We start from the raw sequence: 23,863 nt of genomic DNA on the forward strand, positions 1-23,863 counted from the left end.
GAGAGAGAGAGAGAGAGAGAGAGAGAGAGAGAGAGTGTGTGTGGTGTGTGTGTGGCCAGCTCAGCCCACCAGGGGGCGAGGCTGGCCGGCATGTGGTGCTGGGGGATTGAACCGCGGTCCCTGATGCTTTGCCAAACTTGTTCTAAGTAGGTGCTTTAGACCACTGAGCCATCTCTCCAGCCCCTCAAATTCTCTTAATGGTATTAATATGACCTTTTTCACAGAATAAAGTGCACACACAGAAGGTAGATTTTTTTAAAAAATAAAATATTCTCTGATGTGATGTTTTATGGCTCTAAGAGGGAAAATTACGTAAAAATGATAGCCTTGGGCCAGTGACATGGCTGGGTAGAGTCTAAGGGTCTCTCCAACTTTGATCCTAAGGCTTCTTTTTGTGGGCATATATATTTAGCTTTTCTCTTCCTCTGTTTTTATGTGCAGCTGCTTTTCTATAAGAACCAAAATGGAGAAAAGTAATATTGTAGTAGAAATAAACTATGTTTAGGTGTACCAATTAATTAATTTTTAAAAATGTATTTGGTACAGGGTCTCAGTACACAGCTCAGACTCATAGTGATTCTTCTGTTTTTAGCATCCCCAGAGCTGGGATTACAGGCATGCAACACCATGCCCAAACTCAGTGGCTGGCTCAGTGCATCAGGGGGTAGGGCCATCATGCCCTATGGTGCTGGGAACTTAACCATGATCCCTGCACTCACCTAAGCAGGCCCTTAGTCCACTGAGCTCTTTTGCTGGCCCATACCAATTAATTTAGTGTGAGTGCATGCGTGCGTGTGTGCACACACACACATGATTGAATCTACAATTAAATCTTAAGAAAATACTGTTTGACTGTCAGCACTGCCCCGTTTCTGGAATTGCCTTATTACAAAGCATTTGTATCCTTTCAGACTATGAATCTGAGACCACAAGGCAACCAGCCACTACCAAGCTCACCGGCAGGCCCACCACCAAGCCCACCACCAAGCTCACCACCAAGCCCACCACCAAGCTCACCACCAGGCCCACCACCAAGCCCACCACTGCTGTTGCCATGCCAAAGGTCATCCCTGAGGAAGGCCCCATCAATTCTTTCCCTGAAGAAGAATTTGATATGGCTGGGAAGAAACGATTTGTTGGTAAATATAACTTCTTAATCAGAGAAACATGGTTTTTAACTTTTGCCCTTTGAAAAGGAGCATAACTAATCTCTTGGTCTGGCCAAGGCAGTGTGTTTTGAGAAGAAATTTTCCTAGAGTAAAGTTTCCATTTGGGGTAATTCAGGCATTTGGGCCTGCTTAGATGTGTGTTAGTGTGTTTTCTGCAACAGTCAGAAGAGCTGGAGAGGTTGAGGGAGAACACTTGGTGTCTAATAGGACAGAGTTTATTGAGGAGCACTTGCAAATCATCAAGGCCAGGGAACAAGAGTATTTTTATGGTAGCCAGTCATCCTAAGATAAGAATTACTTATCTCTTGGCCTTGTCTGCATATTATTTATGAAATTCTTCCTTAGGCATTAGTAGTTTATTGAAGGGAGCCATCAGCAGAGATTGCATCCCAGAACCATATCTACTTCCTTTTGAGTTATTTTGTGTAATTTTCATTAGCCTCAAGGACTTGGGGCCTCAAAATCCATTTTTCTTTCTTTCTCAGAAATTAAAACAGTGTGAACAGGAAAGTCTGTGTAGTTCAAATGTGTTTCACTTCCTTCCCAAGTCTCCTGTTCCCAGGCCCCTAATGAACTTCATTAATGAGACAGTTGGATGACTATGTTACTAAGTGGAGACAAGCATTGGCTTAAATGAATACCATGTTTTTCTGTTTCCAAGACAAATGTCTTTCCATGATCAGAGAATGAGTTTTGCCAGCCAAGATGCAGTGACTGAATATGTAAACCATGTGTACTTGAAGAGCAAGATTGTAAAATTGAGGTAGCATTCCTGAAACCCATGCCAGTGCTTGTCTGTGGAGGGCATCATTCTGGCTGAGTCCACCAAATGCTCAGACTTTCTGTAACAATTCTGCAGAGAAATGGAAATGCTTTTAGTAGTCATATTAGTTCTGCCACTGAGCTCTTCGGAAGGCTGAACATTGTTATTGTCTGACTGTTTTCTTGCATTCAGTCCTAACAGCCATTGACAATGAGAAACTAGCACCAAAGATGCAATGGACTGTTTAGAAATTGCTAGACATTGCAGTGGAGAGCACTTCAGAGTCTCCCATGTAGAAAACCTCAACCTCAATTCCTTGGCATTTCTAACATTTTAAGAGTGGGATGTAATAAAAGGACCTTTGGACTGGAGGCGGAGTCTTCTATTTTGCCCTTGATTTTGGGCACATTCTCTCATTAAAGGGCTCAGCTATAATGGGTACCCACCTATGTCCTCCTCCCTGATTCCAAGGCTCCTTATATCCCTAGAGATCAGATGTGTGGGAAGAGTTTGAGCATGTTCATAACTAGCATTCCATAACTGTGAGTACCTACCAGACTGAACAGTGATATTGCAGTAGGCTGCTTGATCCTGGCCTTATATACAGATACAGACATCCCAGAGGACTGTGGCGTCTGTGAGTCCCCAGGGGAAGCCACCTAGGGTTGAAGCTCAAGGCTGTCATCTTGATTGGTGAGTAGTTTTCTCTGGTCCCAGGATATTCAGAGAAATGAATTATGAGAGAATTTTAGTTGACGTTAGTTAGGGTGGGCCTGACTCACACTTTTCTACATGTTCAGGCACAGAAATGGCAGAATGATAGAGGCTCACATTACATTGAATTACAGTCTGGGAATATTTCAAAATCACTTTGAGGATGCAGTCATCAATGTTGATGGGGAAACATAATCTTTTGAAACCACCAGACTGAAAAGTATGAACACATGGATTCTTGTAGGAGGAGAGAACTATGTTTTTGAGTTTGGCATCAGGACTGATGGCTTGGGATTCTCTGTCTGGCAGGAAAAAATTGAATGGTGGGTCTGACTCCACGGAGCAGATGCTTTGTTTCTGCTTACAAAAAACCCTTCAGCGTTCTAATTGGGTGCCTCTGTTCTTTTCTAGCTCCTTATGTAACATACCTGAATAAAGATCCATCAGCCCCATGCTCTCTGACTGATGCCCTGGATCATTTCCAAGTGGAGACCCTGGATGAAATTATTCCAAATGACTTGAGGAAGAATGACCTGCCTCCTCAGAGTGCTCCAAGGAACATCACTGTGGTTGCCATGGAAGGCTGCCACTCATTTGTTATTGTGGACTGGGACAAAGCCACCCCTGGAGATGTGGTAACAGGTGTGTCCTATGCAGAATTTCAGAGTTCCCAGTGATCTGTAGATGGGAAATATAGACAGTTAAAGATGGATAGATTCATAAACAGATGTACAGATGAACAAGTTCAGTGGGGAATGTAGGTGGCTTTTTTCACTGAGATGAAGTGTAGGCAAAAATGGAAGCTTCACTGGATGCTGGTAAGGGCCCTGGAAGGAAGTCAAAGTTCTAGATCCTAGTCCCAAATAGGTTTTCATGATCTTGAGCTAACTACTTCACTTCCTTTTGTCTTTGTTTTCTCACATGCAAAATATCATTATATCTCTAGCATCATATTATCCTGAAAGTGGCCAGTGAGTTCAGGGAGTCATTTATGAGATCGGATCTTATAGCAAGAATGGTAGAGCTTCTACCAACCCATGACTCTGCCTCTTTTCCTCTTTCCATGTATCTGGCTGCTTCCAAATCAGCTTGGATGCTGCCAAATTCCTTATATAGCAATGAAAATGATGCAAAGATGCCCATAAATGTTGGACCTTCAGGCACTGGCCTGTGAGATGTTCATAAGTACAGTGTCTATGAGGTTGTCTGTTGAAATAAGTCTAATAGAAAGAGAAATGATATTTTCTGTGAATAATCCCTTCTCTCACAAATTATTCTTTTTGGTCCCATCAGCTGTATAAGAGGAAGACATATATGTGTGGCTGTCTATCTAGCTTGAGTGAGCGGGGTGATATTGAGGGTTGGATGTAAACATTGTCTATCACTTTCATGCTAGTGTAATTAATATAGTTCTACATTACTAATACTTTTGCTAAAGTTCCCAATATTGTCTTTTAAAATAAGATAAAATGACTAAGCACAGATAAAGAAAAGTTTTCCTAGGGATTTTGTACAGGGGCCCCCAAACCAGGGAGAAAGGCAGAGGAAATAAAGCTTCTGGACATTCTTACAAGTGTGCTTGAAGCATGGAGGCATACAGGGAGAGTGTAGGATTAAGGAGTTTGAGTCTTTGGTGTATCCAAGTGTTCTGCTTACTTCATGATGTGTATAGAGATCAATTCCTACGTGTTCTTTTTTTTTTCCCATGGAACTGGGGATTGAACTCAGGCCCTTGCGCTTGCCAGGGAAGCGCTTATTCCACTGAGCCATCACCCCAGCCCCAATTTCTGCATGTTCTTAAAAGAAAGCAAATAAATCAATGGAAGGAGGAAAGCTTATAATCAAGACGGAAGGGCCAGAGAGATAGCTCAGAGGCTGGAGGGATAGATCAGCAGTCTAGGTAACTGCCTGGCAAGCACAAGGACCCAGGTTTGATTCCTGGTACTGCATGCTGTGCTGGCTCTGCCCCAGGTATGTGGAGCCTATCACTGAGACAAGGCATGGAGGCCCACACCTATAATCCCAGCTCTGGGAAGGCTAAAACAAGAGGATCACTGAGTCTGAGCTGCATAGCAAGACCCTGTACCAAATACATAAAGTTAAAAAAAGACAGAAAATTCCTTTATTAATGGAATATGGTTCTTTTGTGACATTTAAAAAAAATAAGAAAACATATAGAAAAAAGAATGGAACACCTGTGTGTGTGTGTGTGTGTGTGTGCATGCGAGTGTGCACGTGTGTGTATTTATTTATTTTTGAGACAAAGTCTTCCTATGTAGTTCAGACTCATTTTAAACTCACTATGTAGCCCAGACTGTCCTTAAATTCATGATGATCATCCTTCCTTACCCTTCTGAATGCTGGGAATGCAGCTGAGCATTTTGTTTTGAGCTCTTTAGCTTTTGATCTTTTGTGAAATAGATACTTCTTTACACAAATATGTCACTTTGCTCTGAGCCCAGGTTTCTGAAAGACATTGGCCATAGGGTGAGAGGTTAGCCACATTAAGGTACCTCAAGGCTCTTGAAGCAAAGAGAATGCCTTTGGAGACTCCCATAAAAAGGTGTCTGATCTTCATTCAGATGCACTTGTTCAATTATTCTGTAGAAGGTGGTCAGGTGGAAACACTTTCCTGTTAACTTTGCCATTGATCATTCTTTCCAAGCCCCTCAAGGCATCCAAGAAGTTCCAGTCCCCTCACATCATTCATATACCCTTCATCTTATACAAAATGATGCTGCACTATCCCAATCATAAGTATGGATATGAGTGAAGCATTCGTGGAGATTTGAGGATTCCCAATGTTAGGTTTTGCCATAATTAGCTCTTTTCAGGCTAATTATAGCGGAACATTTCAATGCATGGTGTCTCTGAGTACAGAAGAAAAAGAGAAGATAGTGGGAGCTCTTCATTAGTAAGTGAACTAACTGAGCAGCATCTCTTCCTCCGGCAGAACAGAGAAACCAAGTAGATACATCTCCCAACTAAATAGACGTCACATGCTGGGGTCCCACAGCAGACATTTGAACTTGGTGGCAATGTAAACTTAGAAGGCACTGTTGATTTTTGCTTGCAATTCCTTTTCTCACAAGCAACCAAGTCACCATATAACAAGGTGGCATCCAAGCAACATGAAACTTCTTAGGAGCAAATGTGGCTTAAACTCGTTGCTTTCTTAATCACTCCACGTGAATCATATGGTCTCTTGCTTAAGCATGATTCTGTAGGAAATCTTTGATATGATGACCTCAGTTTCTCAGGATCAGTTGGTCAGTCAATCCATTGTGTCTCAGTTACCCTTCTGTCATTGCCAGGACAAATTCGTGACACCCAAAATTAAGGAAGGAAAGGTTTATTTAGCTCACAGTCAATGGAGGTCTGAGTTCATGCTCAGCTGGCTCCAAGGCAGAGCAGCACATGGCAGAGAGCAACCTTTCACGGAGGTGGCAAAGAGCAGAGAGAAAATGGGAGGAGGAGTGGCAACAATGGCAACAGAGAGCAAGTCCGTCTTCATTAAGTTACATTCTGCCCCAGGCTGGTTGTAGTACTCACACCCATAATCCCAGCAGCACTCACACCCACAACCCCAGTAGATCATGAGTTAATCACAAACACTAGAAGTCTGCCCCATGACTGCATGAGGCTTTGGGGGGACAGCTATACATAAAACATAACACACTGCAACAGAACAACAGAGAAGTCAGGAGTTATACTGTGCTAAGCAAATGCATTAGCAAAACCCCAAAGTCTCAATAACCAGACATGAAGAGTACCACACACCACAAGCACAAGGGCAGCATGAGGTACTGATGGAAGCCAAGGTCAAAGAATCTGAGCTTCACCAAGCCCTGTCAAAGCTGAGTTTCTATGGCACAAACATGAGCCTCAGTGCAGTGCTGCGAGGGCCATGGTATTCACAACAGTCAGTAAGCATGTCTGGTGTGACTTCACTGTTGTCAGAGGAGGAGGGATTCTATGGAAAGAGTAGCAGTCATGTTAGTCAGTTTTCTATTGCTACAACAGAACACTTGAGACAATTAACCCTTAAAGAGAATTTTGGCTTATGCACTTGGAGTTTCCGGGCCAATCTCAGATAGGCCTATTGCTTTTGGCAATGGTAAGGGGTTTGTGGTAGAGTAAAACTTCTGACCTTATGGCCAGGAAGCAAAAGTGAGAAAAAGGAAGAGGTCAGGTCTTTTTGAAAGTACATCCCAATGACTTAGGGGTCTTCTCTAGGCTCCATTTCTTTCCCAGTATTTCCAGTTGGGGACCAAGTCTACAAGACATGGGCTTTTACATGGGCCCACAGGGGACACTTATCTGAACCGTAGTAGCCTCACTTCAAGGGTTTCACAAAATATTTGTTAAAAAAATATTGGGCTGGCCAAATAGCTCAGCAGGTTAAAGCACCTGCAAGTTGGCACAGGGGCTAGGAATTTGATCCCTGGGCCTGCTGTGCTGGCTCTACCCTCAGGGTGCACTGAAATGGCGATTGAGATGGTGTGGTGGCACGTGCCTGTAAGCCCAGCTCTTCAGGGGATGTAAACAGGCGGATCACCATGAGTCTGATCTAGTAATGAGACCCTGAACAACCTAGAGACCCTTCCTTAAAAATACATACACATATAGTCTTCCAAGAAGCACTATGGGAAGGGTTTCAGAGCCTGTCCACCTTGCTTCTGGTCCCATCTTACCCATGTGTTAGCTGTGCTGTGGTGTAACTGTGTGTGCCCATGGGCTGCTAAGTAAAACAAAATTTATCTCTTAGATGCTTTTGATGCTGTTGACCTTCCTCTTGACTTTCATGGCTCAATTCATGTCCTTCAGGGCACTGACCACAGTTGCACAATTCTGCTGTGCACCCTGCACCCTACTGTTTGTTGGGTTCTTGGCATAAGGTCTGACAAATAACAGTTGCATAATTTTAAATTAGTGAATGTGAACTTACCAAGGCATTTAACATATTTCTAAGAATCAGCTTATACATGCATCAAAATAGGTTAGCAATATCTTCACACAAGGATCTTAAAAATGGGTTTAAGTGGTTGGGAAGTGTTGTGCTTGCCAGTAATCTCAGCACTCTGGGAGTTTGAGGAAGGGTGATCAGGAGTTTGAGCCTAACCTGGGCAACTTAGTGATTTATGTCAAATTATAGATGTAGAAAAGAGCTGAGGATTTAACTCAATGAAAAGGTAATGGGTTCAACCCTCAGTACCTACAAAAAAAGAAAGAGTAAATTAAAATAAAATAAAACTTAATTGCAAAAATTTAACATGGTCTGTGACATCTAGGAAAAATGCTTGAAAAATGCATTCTTTTGTGTACACATAAAAGACTAGCATAAAGACACACTGAAATGTGATATGGACTTCACTTTGTCTTTTTGAAAGCAGTACATGTGACAGGGCTGGGGTCCACCTGCAGAGATCTATTCTTAGCAAATATGACAGGGCAGGTTGGATGGCAGGAAGAAGAGCTGCCTGGCTGCTGGGTTTTAAAAGGTCAAGGGAAGGCACAGACATCCCACAGCTGGAAAACAGAAACCAAGCGGGTGAGGATGGCTGTGAATCTGGGGTCATTTGGCCACATTTGCTTACCCAGCATGTACTGCCCATAGTCTTCATTTGGAAATTCTTAAGCATTTGTGTGGAGGTTGCTACCTTGCTCTTCTGTGTGTTTTCTCTCTCTTTGGTCAAGATTAGATGTGATTAGCTCTGAGTAGTTGGGGAAAGTTAGGGAAGGAAGGAGAGACAGAGAAGGAAAAGTAGCAGGGACCCAGCAGGTCAGTGGGGAGTGTTGTGATTTTGTTGCATCCATCTGGATTGACCAGAAGGCATCAAATTTCTATCCCATTGTGTCCCTTTCCAGACATTCCCCATTGAGCTGCCTGTGTGCCTTGTTCTACTCACTCTTCTGGGTGACTGCCTGTTGGATGTTCATGGGCTTCCTTCCTATTTCCATTTCCAGGGTATCTGGTCTACAGTGCATCCTATGAAGACTTCATCAGGAATAAGTGGTCCACTCAAGCTTCATCAGTAACACATCTGCCCATTGAGAACCTGAAGCCAAATACACGGTATAATCTATCTGTCATTTAGAAACAAACAACCAAAAGATGAAGGCTGTGTGTGTGGTTATAGATACACTTTGAAAATGAAGGATTAATCACATTATGGTGAATTTTCCATTTAGTTCTCATAGAATATCTTTGAATGCTTTCCATGTGTCATATATTTTTCTTAGGAATAATTGCTACATATATTGCAATTGTCAGGGTATTGCATCTCTATGTTGCCTATTTTCCTAAATACTACCTACTGCTAGGGAAAGAAAAGTTCTATGTATTGAAAGAGATTTGATTTCAGTTTTAGTCACCAGTATGTTGGTATTATGCAATATAGTCTTTATTAGCAGAGCAGCATTTGCTAACTATTTCAATTAACTGGTACTTAAACTCTCTGGCAAGAAAATCCTGGTCTATAGCATTTTCCTATTTCTGTCATGTAAACACTCTCATTATAGGAAACTTCAAGCTATTACTGCCATGCAGAATTCCTGTGTAGGTCACGATTGACTCTTACAGGCCCTTACAGATGAAGGCACCAGTGTTGTGCTGGGTCAGTGGGCTTGCTTGATAAAAAGCTCAGAGTGCCCAAAGGTGGCCCTGAAGTCTCTCATTTCTTCCAAGAGGAAGACTTGGTGAAGGTTGAGATAAAACACTCATTAAACAAACAAATACTCAAGAGGATGAGACCTGAATAGCTCAGGGCATCGAGAGGCTTCTGAATGAGATGAGATGTCTCCTTGGGACATTTTCATTTGCCTTGTAGGCTCACTTGGACAGAGTTTTCATAATCTGTTGTGAATTTAAGAATTTGGCAAATTAAAAAGTAGTAGACCATGAAGCTGAGAAAGCAGTTTTTTACCAATAGTGATGAGAAGTTGATCAGCCAGAGAAAACAAAAATGATAAAAAGTAGAGAAAATGGGGTCAACACCCTTCTTATGGGGTGCAAGACAGTGTTTTTATAGCACAGCTACCAAGTCAAAAAGCTGAAAGCACCGTTCAGATGTTCTGCCACGTAACTATTGCGATAGTATTTGAATTGCAGCCTCTAACCCCCACTCCCAAGCACACTGCTGTCTCCAAGACTCATGCTGCTATATTGAAGTTTATTTTGAATAATGTCAAAAGATGACTCCATAGGATGACAACTCACTCACTTTTGCAGCAGTTACCTGTCCTTCAATTTATCCAATAAGTTCTCCTTGAATGTTCACTCTGGGCCAGGTACCATATAAAAAAACAGAGTTTGGGGTGTGGAAGTGAAATATTCATAGCTTTCATAGAATTTATACTCCTGCTCTCACAGAGCTTACTGGTAGAGGAGATAGAATTTTTTTTAAAGACTTTGATGTTGTTGATACAGGGTCTTGCTACAGAGTCCAGACTCTAGTGATCCTCCTGTCTCATCCTTCCCAGGGCTGGGATTACAGGTTTGTGCCACCATGCCTGCTTTCAGGGCTGAGCACAGTGTGCCTGGGGCTCCAGGGGCCAGCATGGCACATGGTACTGGGGATTGAACTTGGGACCTTGTGCTTGCCAGGCAGGCGCTTAGACCACAGAGTTATCTCCCCAGCTGGAGACAGAATTTGTAAAACCAACATAAATCTGAACTTCCCCTGGTTAGTGTCTTGAGGAAGAAGAACATCTGCTAGGAGAGTACTGAAAATAATGGCACTTTTCCCCACCCAAAGCCTGAGGACAGAGAAGGCAGTCAGGTAACTTCCTGGGAAAGCTGGGTCTAACACATAGGCAGAGGTTAAGCTGGAGAAAGGGTAGTAGGATTCCAAAATTGCTTCTGGCAGAGGATGCCCCCAACACGTGTTCTAGAAAGAATGGGAGGTTCAAAGGAAGGCTGGTTGGACAGTGGGGCCTCCTCCCTATGCAGGCTCTTCTGCCCCCTCCCAGGGTGTGTCTTCATTTGCTTTTGGGGATGAAGGCAGACTAGCATGCAGCACGTTTGGCTCCTCCAACTCAAATGTCTTCAAAACCCCTAACAGCACCCACATTTCACAACCAGGACAGCAAGACTGTGATGTGAGGCCACTCATTTTTCCTGTGTTACCTGAATGCAGAGTGACTCTGGGGTGTCTCTTTGGTGTCTAGATGCACATCTACTGAGTCAGTGTCTCCTCTGGTGGCATCTCTATCCTTCAGGCCTCTGGAGAACCAACCTCAGAATTGGCCCAGGACACGGGAAGTCAGTCTGTGCAGAAGAGTCAGAGTCTAATAGCTTTGGTTGTTTATAGTTGGATCTTGTTTTTGTCTTGAAATGAGCATGATCTAACTTCTTCATGAACTTCAGACCTGGTAACCATCTTCAGTCTGTAAATTTTCAATCTATTCTTCTTGTACCAAGATTTGTCACCACTAAGGCTACTCAACGCTGGTGCCAAAAACTTATACAAAAAGGCAAGGACTGGGCTGCTTTTTTTTGCTTGTATAAGGCAGAGGGGACTATTATTCAGAGTATGAAATACATATTTAATTTATTTTATTTTGGCGGAAATGGGGATTGAACTCAGGCCCTTGCACTTGCCAGGGAAGTGCTTATTCCACTGAGCCATCTCCCGGGCCCTGAAATACATATTTTAGTTGGTAGAAAAAGTATACTGTGGTTTTTAAAAATGAGAATTTTACTGTTTTCATAATTTCATGTTGTTTTTCAGCTCAACATATTTAAATTTACTTGGACGTGGTAGGAGAGGTTCACATGGAAATAAATCTTTAGATTTAGCACATGGTGCCTTTCCAGAGTACTAGAATCTTATGTCAACAAGGGAGTTGGATTTGGAGAACACTTAGGTGTTGGTGGTGAAACAAAATTGATACAAATGAATCTGAATGATCTCTCTCAGCTTCCTGGTCATCCTTTCAATTGCATTAAGGTGATTCCTCTGTGGAGCTAGGAATAATATTTTAGGACAGTTCCAGCAAGGTCTTGTTCAGTAAAAATGTTGACATTGCCTATGAATATGGGCCTTTTTTTATGTTGTATTTTCCTGAAGGAAAAAAAATAAAACAACAGAATGTGTAAAATTTGATGAACATCATTGATGTGGGCCAAACCCATTGCTTGAGTTGCCTGCAAAAATTTGCCTTAAATTGCTACAACTCCTGAATATGTGTGCATAATTGGGGAAATATGCTCTGTTGAGTGAACTGAGATTTGGAAACACATATGTTCTTAATTGAGCATATCTTTTATTAAAGAACTCATATTGAAAATGCTCTATTGAGATGTGAATAACTTGTGAAGAATTCTCTTACCAAGTGGTTTTCCTTTGCTTAGTAAAACCCACAGGAAAACATCACTATGTACCTTCAGGCCAGGGACAGTCTCGGTGATCTTCCCTGCTAATAGGCCTGTGGCCAGGGCATTCAATGAACATAACCCTTCATCTTCTGCATGGAAAAAGTTCAACTTTTGAAACCTTTGTGCATTTTAATTAGTACATGAAACCTACTTAATCGAAGAAAGAATTTTGTAATATTTAAATGTGACATTTTGCCGGTCAGAAGCCAGAGGAAATGACTCTGAAAGGTGCAGTTGGAGTCACTATTCACAGGGATGCGTTACCCCATTTTTACCCATATGTGGTGAGGTCCTAGGAAATCCAGATGATATTTGGAACCTCAGAGGTAAGAAATCATAAATATTGAGAAAGATACAGTGGGTCACAACTCTAGTGCTGATCTCCATACTTCTCTAACCGCTGTTTTTTATCTCTTCACCCAGGAGAAAGATATTTAGGGTTTAGTCTCTCTTTTGATGAGCTAGCAGACACAACAGTAGGCTTTCTAGCACACTCGCTGCTCCAAAGCAGATTTTAGTCCTACAGCAAAGCCTTTCTTACCAGGCCTTTTCCACTTTTCCTTCCTGGACTCAGTTCTCTTGCCTAGAGAAGCAGAAAGTCATAACTCAGTGATTTGTAGGGCACACATTTGTGGCTGTAGAGCCAGCCACAGTGCTTATCGTGTGCTTAAGACATTGTTGCCTTGGGTCAGTTCCCCTGAAGAGCCCCGCATCTGGCCTGGTGTACTCTCTGCCTGCCAATCACAAGTTGCATCATGGTTGGGCCCAACATTTTGCTTTTCCACATGAACTTCAGTGATCAAGTTGAGATAACATTTCAGTTCTTCTCTGAATGCTTTGTTCCTCCAGCTCCATCTTTGTGCCTGAGGGGCTCAGGGGCATGAATCTTAAGAACAAGAGCAGGGTCTCCTTAGGGATGAACTCAGCAAATTCCCCTGCAGTGGCGAGCATGTGTTGTTCTAGGGAACACGTCCTATTTGAGCCACACCTGCTTGTCTCATGCACTTCTTCTAATCCCATTATCCATGTGTCTGTGCTGTGTTAATTGTATTATTTCAAAAAGTTATTAAAATGGGAAAGTTTAGAAAATTATGAAGACTATTAGTGATATGTACATTTGTAAAAAAAAAAAAAAAGTGACTCCAAGTCTGCCACACTATTGATGCTGTGTAATCTTTCTCATTACATAGGAGTCAAATAAAATTCTCTTTCAAAAGATGTTTTCTTCCAATTTCAGGTATTACTTTAAAGTTCAAGCCAAAAATCCTCATGGTTATGGACCAATCAGCTCTTCAGTTTCATTTGTTACAGAATCAGGTATGGGCAACTTCATTTTTTTCTTTATTTTATTTTTCTTAAAAATCATATAAGTAATGTAGCATAATGACTATAACAGAGTGAAAATTAAAGTAGCAAAATCCTTACTTTTCTATTTAATATGTCGATGTTGAACATTTCTTTATAATAACAAATAGTATTTTCCTTCTGTTAGGTTAACACTTTGCATGATAAAATTACATAAAATTATCAACTCTCCAGGGAGCACAAAAGTCATTCCTCTAAGAGGAAAAAATACAATTTTCAACCAGGTGGGAAAGATAAATGTGAATGCATCTATCAGGACAGAGCTTAGTTTCAAGTTTAAAATGTTTCTTTTTATTGCAAACAACTAAAGAACATCCTGTCAGGTGGCCTAGGAGGCAGTGGTTTCTTCATTTAGCCAAACATCTAAGATGTGAGATCCTATTTAGTAAGAGATGAAGATGTTGGACAATTAATTTAAACAGCATTCATTCTTACAAGAAGTATATATCATTTGGAGCATGCTAGCATGCTAACGGGTAGAGCTCTCAGGCCCATCAATAAAATCTTCACAGGCTGGAACGTGACGCAATAGACATAGTGCTGGCCCGCGGTGACAGTTGTTAGTTCAGTGGCTTTCTATCTAGGAAGCTGAGCCGGATTCTGACCAACCTTGCTGACTTAGCCCTGCATCTTCAGGGTATCCATTTGGTCAGATTATTTTTTTGCATGTGGCCTATTGCAGGGAAATTTGTCACTAGAAGATATTATTAAGTATTATGAATCAATATATGTGAACAAAGTAAAATCTAGTGTGAGAGCATGCTTTTTACTGGAAATGTAGGCAGAGGACTTTAAAGCTTTTCAACTATTTTCATGTAAGAAATACATTTATTATTAACAATTAACAAGAAAACAGAAAAATTATCAGTGGTTAATTTTCTAAGGTAAGGAATATGTATATATTTATGACTGTATTTTACAAAATCAAAGTGTATCTTTGGCAAGTTATCAGAATAACTTGATCAAGGGTAAAAATAAAAAGTAACTAAAATCCAAAACACTACCAAGAAACTCTGATCTGAAATCTATTTGAGGGTAGGGAGCATGCATGTAATTTCTGTGTGTAATTTCTAGACTGGTAAATAAATTTCTGAAAAGCTAGCTTTAATCTACTCTGTTCCCTAAGTAAATCCTCCACTCTGTGTCCTATGCGGGATTCTATGTAAAGACCTCATTTCAGGTTGTAAATAATTTTGAGGGTGAGATCCACAAAACTCATGTTCAGTGAGCTCCTAGGAGACCTTCTCACACTCAGAAAGTCAACTACTGTTTCCTGAGGCCATTTTCACTTTACTCAGTTAGCTTGCTCGAGCCTCTTTCACTGTCACTCTACTGAAAGTGATTAGGTTACAACAGGAAAATCAAGTAAGTGAATTATGACATTTGCCAAATACAGCAATGTAAAAATTGATGAAGGAAGTAAGTGTATGTGTGCAGCTATGGATCTACTGTGAGATCAGGGTTTTTGTTGTCTGTGCTGCTGTTGATTTGAATCGTTCCTTTCCACCTCACCCCAGAATATTGGAGAGTTTTCTAGCATTGATAAAAGTTAAGGCATCAAGAAAAGGAGGCAAAATGAGCCCTTTCTCCTGGAGCTGATGCCAAATCATTCAATTTTGCACATATTATAAAATGACACCAAATGAATACTCTGTACAAAGAGCATGGAGATTTGGGGCTATGGAATACTCCAATGCTGATTTTGGGAATTTTAAAGACACTATACATGTTAAATTTTATAGGATGTTGGGGATGTGGGACAAAACTCATTTAGGATACTGACCCAGCATGGGTGGTATGCTGGACTCAATCCTCAGCACTGAAGATTTCATACACCTAAAGGGGAAATTTACAATGTGACATGTTTTCAAAAATGAAAACAATGCTCTATGTTTATTTAGCCCTTGATGTTTTGTAAAAACAAACATTTTCTGAAGCAGAATTCCTTGAAACACAATTTTCACATTCTCTTAAATGCTATTATTTTAACTAAGGTATAGATGGTTTTTTTTTTGTGGTTCACTGTTTTTTTCCCCATAATTTTATTGAGAAACAAATAGCAATGAGACAGTTTCAAATCAAATTGGTAGGACAGTTTCAATAATTAACACATTGCATACTGTCTTCCTAGTGGTTATTTGCTGTACAAGATGCAGACATGATATCCTATTTACAAACACTATTAGAACAAATGTTTTGAAAAAAGCTTTATTGTAGTATAAATGGCATATAATAAGCTGTAGGTTAATAGGTCTTGAATTATATTTATATCCATTAATTCTCACCACTGTCAAGAAAGTGAAAAATTCCATCATCCTCACAGCATCTGCCTGCTGAGGAACCTAACCTGCCCTCTCCCCCTTCTACTAGTCCTGCCTGTTGAGAGGTAGCTTTTTGTCACTATATTTTCTACCTTCTAGAATTTTACATAAGTGCCATACAGTATGTTCTCCTTTGACCAGCTTCTGTCAGCATAACCATCTGATAATTCATTCCACTTGTTGTGTATATCAATAGTTCTCTCTTATCACTTCTTGGTCTTTTGGCTAAGATGAAGTGTAATAGTTCTCTCTCTCTCTCTCTCTCTCTCTCTCTCTCTCTCTCTCTCTCTCTCTCTCTCTGTATTTTAGTACAGAGTCTGCAGGGTCTCACTATGTAGATCAGACTTGTGGTGATCAGCCTGTGTTCAGTCTCTCAAGAGCTGGGATTACAGGCATGCTACACCTTGCCCAGTCTCAATCAGTGCACCCCTGGGGTGGGGCCAGCACAGCATATCTGGGATCAAACCCTGGACACTGTCTGCCTAAGCAGGTGCTTTAATCCGCTGAGCTACTTGGCTGGCCCTAGTTCATTCTCTTTTGGCACCATGAATCTCATTATACAGCTATGCCACAATTTTTTAAGTCCAACACTGTTGATGAACATTTATGTTGCTTCTGCTTTTTGGGTTATTACAAATAAAGATGCTATAAGCATTTATATACAAGTGTTTGCATGGATGTATAGAAATATACTTAATTTCTTTAGGATAATAAATAAAAACAGAATGGAATAAATAAGTAAACACTTCTAAAAACCACTCAGGGGTTTTCAGGGAGATTGATCTTTTGCAAGGAGGAAGTGGACCAAGAGATGGAGAGAGGGAGGGAGGAAAGGGGACATACGAGAAGGGTCCATGTCCTGCAAACATGTATTAATAAAAATTAAAATTACAAAATAGAATCATTATGTAGCACCCAATGTCAAAATACTATTTTCAGGGGCCTTCAGTTTCTATGTAAATAACAAAGGAGTTAACCCAAAAAAGTATTTCTCAAAAGAAAATGCTTTGGAAATAAACATTAAGGGAAAACTTTGGCATCTAATACATAAAAGCTTAATTTTTCTGTACTCCAGTTCGGTCAGCTGTTTCAATTGCAGTCAGTATTACACCATTTGCATGATTGTGAGATGTGGTATAAAGTCAATTATTTCTTTTTTATTTTACAGACAATCCTCTCCTTGTTGTGAGGCCTCCAGGTATGTTTCTCTCTTTGATGGTCTCAACACTCTGATTATCAAGATGAATGTGGAATATGAGATTTCTGTGATTACTCTCAAGTAAAAACACGAGGCTGTTTTGGGCTTTTCATAATTTTCTGACAATTTCTACTCATCTTCCATGTCAATTTATGGAAAAATGATTGTGGGAATTTCTAAAATAAGGCTATAGCAGTCAGTATTGATGAAAAAGCATGATAGGGTAGCAAGGTGTCTGTGAATAGACACTTCACAGAATTCAGAAGAACATTTTCAATTGCTGGAAAGATAACAAAATGCATTAAGTGTGCAATGAAGTTTCACTTGTTGTTTTTCATACAAACTGAGAAATTTCTGTTTTTAAGTTTAAGGCAGACTTTGCTAGGGGCAAGATGAGAAGGGATCTTTAGTGAGGGGCTTAGGGACAGGGTTCCTTAGTCTCAAAGTGCCTCCTTTGCCACTGTTGCTGATTTCCTTTGAAACCTAGGCAGTGCTTAACTGTAAGAACTCTTTATTGAAATTCAAAGGCCTGAAATAAATGTGCTTACCTAAAGGGGGCCCCCCAAAGTTGTTGTTTAGTATTGAAAAAGAAGAAGGAAGACACAGAAGCTGCTCATTGGGGGTGGGAAAACTTTGCAAGGAAGCATGCAAGAAGGGAAAGGGACAGTGAAGGAGTCTACTTTGGTGTACTCTGTACAAGAATAAATAGTATGTGGCACTGTAACTTACAGGTTGTGCTTTGTGTTGTCAAGGTGGTGAGCCCATCTGGATCCCATTTGCTTTCAAGCACGACCCAGGATATACAGACTGCCATGGCCGGCAATATGTGAAGCGGACGTGGTATAAAAAATTCGTGGGAGTCATTCTTTGTAACTCATTGAGATACAAAATTTACCTCAGTGACAATCTAAAAGGTAGGTCTTTGGCTATGACAGGTATGGAAAAGTTGGATTTTACAGGTGTTAACTTGACACAGAAGGTACATCAGAATGTACTCGAGGCTTGGACCCCTTATGACTTCCTCTTGCTGATGTAAGAACCAGTTTCATGGGCTTTACTTTGAGGTTATGAGTTTTTAACCTAAGAGTTCAAAACTATATTTTTAAAACTCAACTACATTTTAGAAATGAAACATAAAGTTCTGTTATGAATATATATATATATTTATAAAGATGCTATAAATATTTATGTACAAATGTTTGCATGGATGTATAGCAATACACTTAATTTCTTTAGAAGAATAAATAAAAATGGAATAGTCTATCTATCTATCTATCTATCTATCTATCTATCTATCTATCTATCTATCATCTCTCCAATAATTTCAACACTTGGGAGGCTGAAGCAGGAAGGTCAGTTTGAGTTTGAGATCAGCCTGGGCTACATAATGAGTTGAAGGCCAGCCTGAAGTATATAGCAAGACCTGGTCTCAAAAGGAAAAAAGAAATAAAACAAAGAAAAAAAAAAGAAAAACTGTGAAAACAAAATTCCTCCAGCCAACCCCCTTTCACATTCTGGACATTTCTATGTATCTATCTCTCTTCAAAATCACTGTATATTTTTGTCTCTCTGTTCTTTCTTTTTCACCCTTTTCCTTCTATTCTTCAGAACTGCTAGGAAAGGTTGTACAACCATCTCTACTGTCCCAGGCTAGGGACACAACTTTGCCCTAGTATGCTGCTGTGGTTCAGGACCATGGACAGCACTGTGTGTCAGACTTGCACCCTGCTCAATACTAGTGAAAACAGACCCTTCTGCAAACTTAGCAGACCAAAATTAGAGAAAAAGGAGGGCTGCAAAGAAAGCCAATATTTTGGCCCAAGCCTTCCAAGGTCAATTAAGACTCAGGATATATGAGAACTTGTACTGTAATGTCATGTAACTCAGTAGTGTCCCAAATTTTCTGATCAAGGAGATTATGGGGCCAAAGAGGAAAGTGATTGATGATGTAGAGTGTGCCTAAGGAGAGTCACATGGAGAGAAAACATTCTCTCAGGCTTTCACAAAGAGCACATTGGCCAAGCAATGGCCGTGATTCATCCACATGGCTGACACGGACAAAGGTTCTACAATCTGAGCTACGGATCTCAGGATAAATCCTGAGGGGATTTCACTGACCTTATCAGACCCAAAAGCTACAACTCTTGTTGCATAGGTCCTGCTTTACCTTGGTCTTAACCATCCAGCAGAAAAGTATAAAAACAAAATATAGGGGCCGGGGAGATGGCTCAGTAGGATAAGCGCTTGACTGGCAAACGCAAGGATCTGAGTTCAATCCCCGGTTCAAAAAAAAAAAAAAGAAAAGAAAAGAAAAACAAAGTATAAGAAGTAAAGCCACACTATTATGTTGAGCTGTAGGGGACTCAGGTCAACAATTTCTGACATTGCCAGTCAAGTGGAAGACCCAGTACTATTATGGACTACTAGACTCTTTTAGAATATTTTGCTGAGATTACATACCTATAATATTCAAATAATGGAACTAAGCAAGAAAAGGGGATACAGACGAATGTCCATTTTGTATCTGTGTATTCAAAATGGTTAGGATAGATATATACTTACATTCTCTTAATGAATAGAGGGATTTATTCTAATAGTGTTTGTAAATAGGATATCATGTCTGCATCTTGTACAGCAATTAACCACTAGGAAGAATGTATGAAATGTTTTAATTATTGAAACTGTCCTACCAATTTGATTTGAAAGTGTCTCATTTCTATTTGTTTCTCAACAAAATTATGAAAAAAAATCCAGACCCTTCTATTTATGTGGACCTGCCTCCATTTCCTAATTATTTCACAATCTATTCTCAAAAATAGTTTTCTTCATTTCATTTTTAAAAACTTAGACATTAAAAATTGCAAGCACTTATAGACTGAGGTTGCCTATCTCGTTCATACTTTTCACCTTCTGAATGTTTGTTAGGTATTTGGTACACATGATCTTGCTGAGTCCTTATAATATTGAATGAACTTGTTGCCATTATCATTATTTTCAAGCATGCAAGAAATGGAAAGCAATAGTTTAAGTAATATGATCGATCCAAATTCTCCAAAGCTTGTTCAGTTCCTAAGCTAGCTGCAACATTCTTTGACTTGTCTGTGAATTATTATGCTGTTTTATGCAGACACATTCTATAGCATTGGAGACAGCTGGGGAAGAGGTGAAGACCACTGCCAGTTTGTGGATTCGCATCTCGATGGAAGAACAGGCCCTCAGTCCTACATAGAAGGCCTTCCTAAGATTCAAGGTAATCTGACCAATGCTTGCTACGTTGTGCTGCACAAGGGCCATGGAAGAGCAATATGCAAGGAGCAAATTCACTGTAACTCTGCTTATGATTTATGATTTGAAACAGATGTTGGGAATACTCTGGATGATAAGAATATAAATAAATCAAGGAACCAAAAAAATTCCTATTAAATGGTAGTTTTGGGTGACTTTGAGGACTTAGCAGTACAAAGGAATATATAAGATCTCTGTCCCAGGCACATGCTTTTTGAAGTGCCAAATGAACCAAATATGTAAAAAATAACGAAGAGTGAGAATATTGACATAGAATTACTGATATTTCTTATGATCATCCTATTGTCAGATAACTGTGCATGTTGCCATCGCTGTAGGCAGGAGGCAGCTATCTGAGGCTGTTAGGGAATCTTCAGCAGAGGCAGAGTCTAGACTGAGTCATAAAGACTCTTGATGTGCAGAATGGAAGGTCTTCTTGGGGAAGTTGACATAAATGCTAGCATAGAGAAGGAAAAGATGAACATGCAAACGTATCTACCAGGGTAGGCTTCAGAGATAGTGTACCATATCTGAGAATGAAATTATAATGTTAGGGCAAGTATACTGATCTTTAGGGTTAGCAACTGGCAGTATATTGCTCTTTCAATCTACTAAGAAAACAAGCAGAATAATGGAATAAAATCCAGTACCTTTTCCTTTTATTAATCTGTCATTTTCAGGATATGATATGTGTTGATCTATCTGGAAAAATATTGTATGAACTACTTATTTGAAAGAATTAAAATACAGGAAACAATAAAATGAGTGTATCAGGGCTCTCTGACCTAAAGAAACAGAGTCAATAGGACTTATCTCTCTAGAATTACCTTAAGGAAGTGGTTCACATGGAGGATGGCAGCGTGGAAAACCTGCAGAGTAAGTAAGCAAGCTGGAGGCGCAGAGAAGAGCTGATGTTATAGTTCAAAGTCTGAAAGCTATCTGGAGTTAGAATTCCCTCTATTTGTAGGGTTAGGGGTATTAAATGATTGTCTTTTAACACTTTGAACTAATTGAATGAGATGCATCCACATTGCAGAGGGTAATATGATTTCCTAACTCTGCTAATGTAAATTTTTATCTTATCTGAAAATATATTATTGATTAAGTAGTATGCTGACTGTTGGAGTAGCAGTTAATCATGTATTTGGCAAGAGTACACAAGACCAAGAGTGAGAGCAATTGAAACACCTCTCAAAAATTTTTGAGGAAGTTGGAGCATCTTTTCTACTTCAGAAGAGAAGTGACTGGAGATGCTATAGGATTCTCACCTTTGGGAGATTTCCTGAAAAGGTTTGAGAGTCTGTCCCAAATTCTATGCATTAAAGTCACTGAGTTTTGCGGATTTGCAAGTCACAGGCCCTAAACTCAATGAGGGCCAGGTGGGGATTTTGTTTTGGTGTTGTTTCCCCAGATCAGAACCTGTCCCCAGTGAGTGCTTCTAGTGATTGGTCGAAATTATTTTGCTGGGAGAGACAAAAAGAGGGACTAAATTCTCCCCACAATTCATGCTTGGGTAAACGTCTCAAAAATGGCTGTTTATTCCTAAGTAACACTTGCTAACAACAGTTTATACAATTTTTCTATCTAAAGGGAAGTTTTAAGGAGGAAAATCTTCCTCTTGGTGGAGTGACTTTGATGCATATTCTTCCCCTCTCTTTCCCATCACCCTTGCAGGTTACTACCGACAGTATCGCCAAGAGCCCGTCAGCTTTGGCCACATCGGTTTTGGCACCCCCTACTACTATGTGGGCTGGTATGAATGTGGGGTCTCCATCCCAGGAAAGTGGTGACCTCAGGACCAACTATTGCACAGCAAGTCTGCCTGCTCAGCCTCATCTACCAACTCTCACTAGGGGCTGTGAACAGCAGAAAAATGGTGTTCCAAGCCCCACTGCACCTGAGTGTCAGGAAGGCTACCTGATAGACACTGAACACTGCGATCATCTTCAGTCTGGAATCCAGCCCCATTTTGGTCTGGAACATAAACAGAATGGGATTCAGTTTTGCTGAAACTTCAAACTTTCACATTCTTTGTATTAGCACATACCAAGGGCACCAGAAACCAGCAACGGATCCAGTATATTTTCCAGACATCTAAGGCACAAAATTCAGACACTCCAGAATCTCCAAGGAACAGCATAGGCATGGTGTGCTTGCTTCATAGAATGCTTTCTTTTTTTCTCATTTCTGATTCCTCCAAAACCTGCTGAATTTTAGCTTCAGATCTTTTTTTGTATGCAGAACTGAATTAAAAACACCACCCAAGGAAATATACCTTACTAGAGGTTTATTCTATGGACTCACGCAACGCTAGACTAAATGCATCAAATCTTATTTGTAAATTCTCAATTTTGATATATAGATATATGTATATATGCATATGCATATCCACACTTGTCTGCAAGAACATTGATTAAAAGTGTTCAGTTTGTACTTGTTCACTAGATAATGTGTGCTGGACTTTTTGGACAAAGGTGCAATTTGCCTGCTTCTTTTAGATGTGTCCTGGGTATAAGTCTCTGCAGAACATAGTGCCAGCGTGAAGGTGTGAGCTCTTCTAGTGAGTGTTGCTAGACTCTGCTGAAGGTGGGGAGGCTGAGATATTGTCTGCAAATAACTGCTCTTCATTTCTGTAAAACAAATGCTTTTCTCTTCGGACACCATCTTTCCATTCCTATGGGAAAATGTCTACATTACCTCTCTTAAGACCTATTGCTTATGTTTCCAGACAAATTTATATATATATTTTGGCGGAACTGGGGATTGAACTCAGGCCCTTGTGCTTGCCAGGGAAGCGCTTATTCCACTGAGCCATCTCCCCAACCCTGACAAATTGATATTTTAGGTCCCAAGTGATTTTCAAAGCTTTGCTTTAAAAGTTATTTTCCTCTTTTCTTTCTACCCCACATCTACTCATTGAAACACAAGTGTCTTCTCCATTTACCTGTGGCGCTTGAGGGCTTATTGAGGCATTTTGTTGACGTTGTTGAAACATGCTGCTTTTACTCTGTGTATGGCTCACCTAAGTCCCCTGGAAAGTCCTGTGGAATGAAGGACTTGTGCCCCTGTACTCATGTTTAAGCATTGGAGAAGCAGTCATGGAGATGGGCTGATAGCAGGCACTGTATAGGGACTTTGATGGCACCCAGTATAAACCACTTGGTGGCTGAGCAGAGCTCTGGCACCTGGGGTTTATTATTTCCAGGGCCAGCATTGCACTGAGGTGAAACCTCATGTGTCTGGTTGTTCTTAAGGTAAAATCGACAAGAAGAAAATAAATTTGCAGGGTCTGTCTAATGGGGCTGTGATGTTTGGTATCATCAAATTCCACCATCACCTTTTAACAGTAAACAGCAAAGAAAATGCAAACATTTAATTTTTCTTTTTTCTTTTCTTTTTCTTTTTCTTTTTTTTTTTTTTTTTTTTTTTTTTGTGGTACCAGAGATTGAATTTAGGAACTTACACTTGCCAGGCAAGCACTTATTCCACTGAGCTATCTCTCCTGCCCCTAATTTTTATTTTTTAAAGAGAGTAGAAAATTGTATTAAAACAGAAAAAGGTAGAAGTGGTAGAGAATTTCACTTAACAAATTAGTATGAATTTCATAGTATTTGTTGTAATTCATAGTGTTGTCTTCCAAACAGTTGTTCATATTACCAGATATATATA

At 40.2% G+C, this 23,863-nt stretch overlaps 1 protein-coding gene and 1 long non-coding RNA gene across 3 annotated transcripts in view; one reads left to right on the forward strand and one right to left on the reverse strand.

Moving 5' to 3' along the window:
- The window catches only part of Fndc1 (fibronectin type III domain containing 1), a 140,152-nt gene extending 117,239 nt beyond the window's left edge, over nucleotides 1-22,913 (forward strand). For both annotated transcript variants that reach the window (XM_023712225.1, XM_023712226.1), the window contains 8 exons: nucleotides 912-1,139; nucleotides 3,058-3,288; nucleotides 8,614-8,722; nucleotides 13,263-13,342; nucleotides 16,880-16,909; nucleotides 17,662-17,823; nucleotides 20,037-20,159; nucleotides 21,869-22,913. In XM_023712225.1, coding sequence (XP_023567993.1) covers nucleotides 912-1,139; nucleotides 3,058-3,288; nucleotides 8,614-8,722; nucleotides 13,263-13,342; nucleotides 16,880-16,909; nucleotides 17,662-17,823; nucleotides 20,037-20,159; nucleotides 21,869-21,984 — 1,079 coding nt within the window. In that variant the 3' untranslated portion in view covers nucleotides 21,985-22,913. The remainder of the gene's footprint in view (nucleotides 1-911; nucleotides 1,140-3,057; nucleotides 3,289-8,613; nucleotides 8,723-13,262; nucleotides 13,343-16,879; nucleotides 16,910-17,661; nucleotides 17,824-20,036; nucleotides 20,160-21,868) is intronic.
- Nucleotides 380-3,155, reverse strand: LOC111815989. Its single transcript, XR_002820546.1, has 3 exons — nucleotides 3,075-3,155; nucleotides 1,811-2,022; nucleotides 380-449 (listed from the first exon to the last, which is right to left on the reverse strand). It is a non-coding gene; the product is annotated as an uncharacterized LOC111815989 (long non-coding RNA).
- Nucleotides 22,914-23,863: the final 950 nt, after the last annotated feature.

Source organism: Octodon degus, unplaced genomic scaffold (assembly GCF_000260255.1).
Source record: "Octodon degus isolate 3935 unplaced genomic scaffold, OctDeg1.0 scaffold00024, whole genome shotgun sequence".
Taxonomy (NCBI): Eukaryota; Metazoa; Chordata; class Mammalia; order Rodentia; family Octodontidae; genus Octodon; species Octodon degus.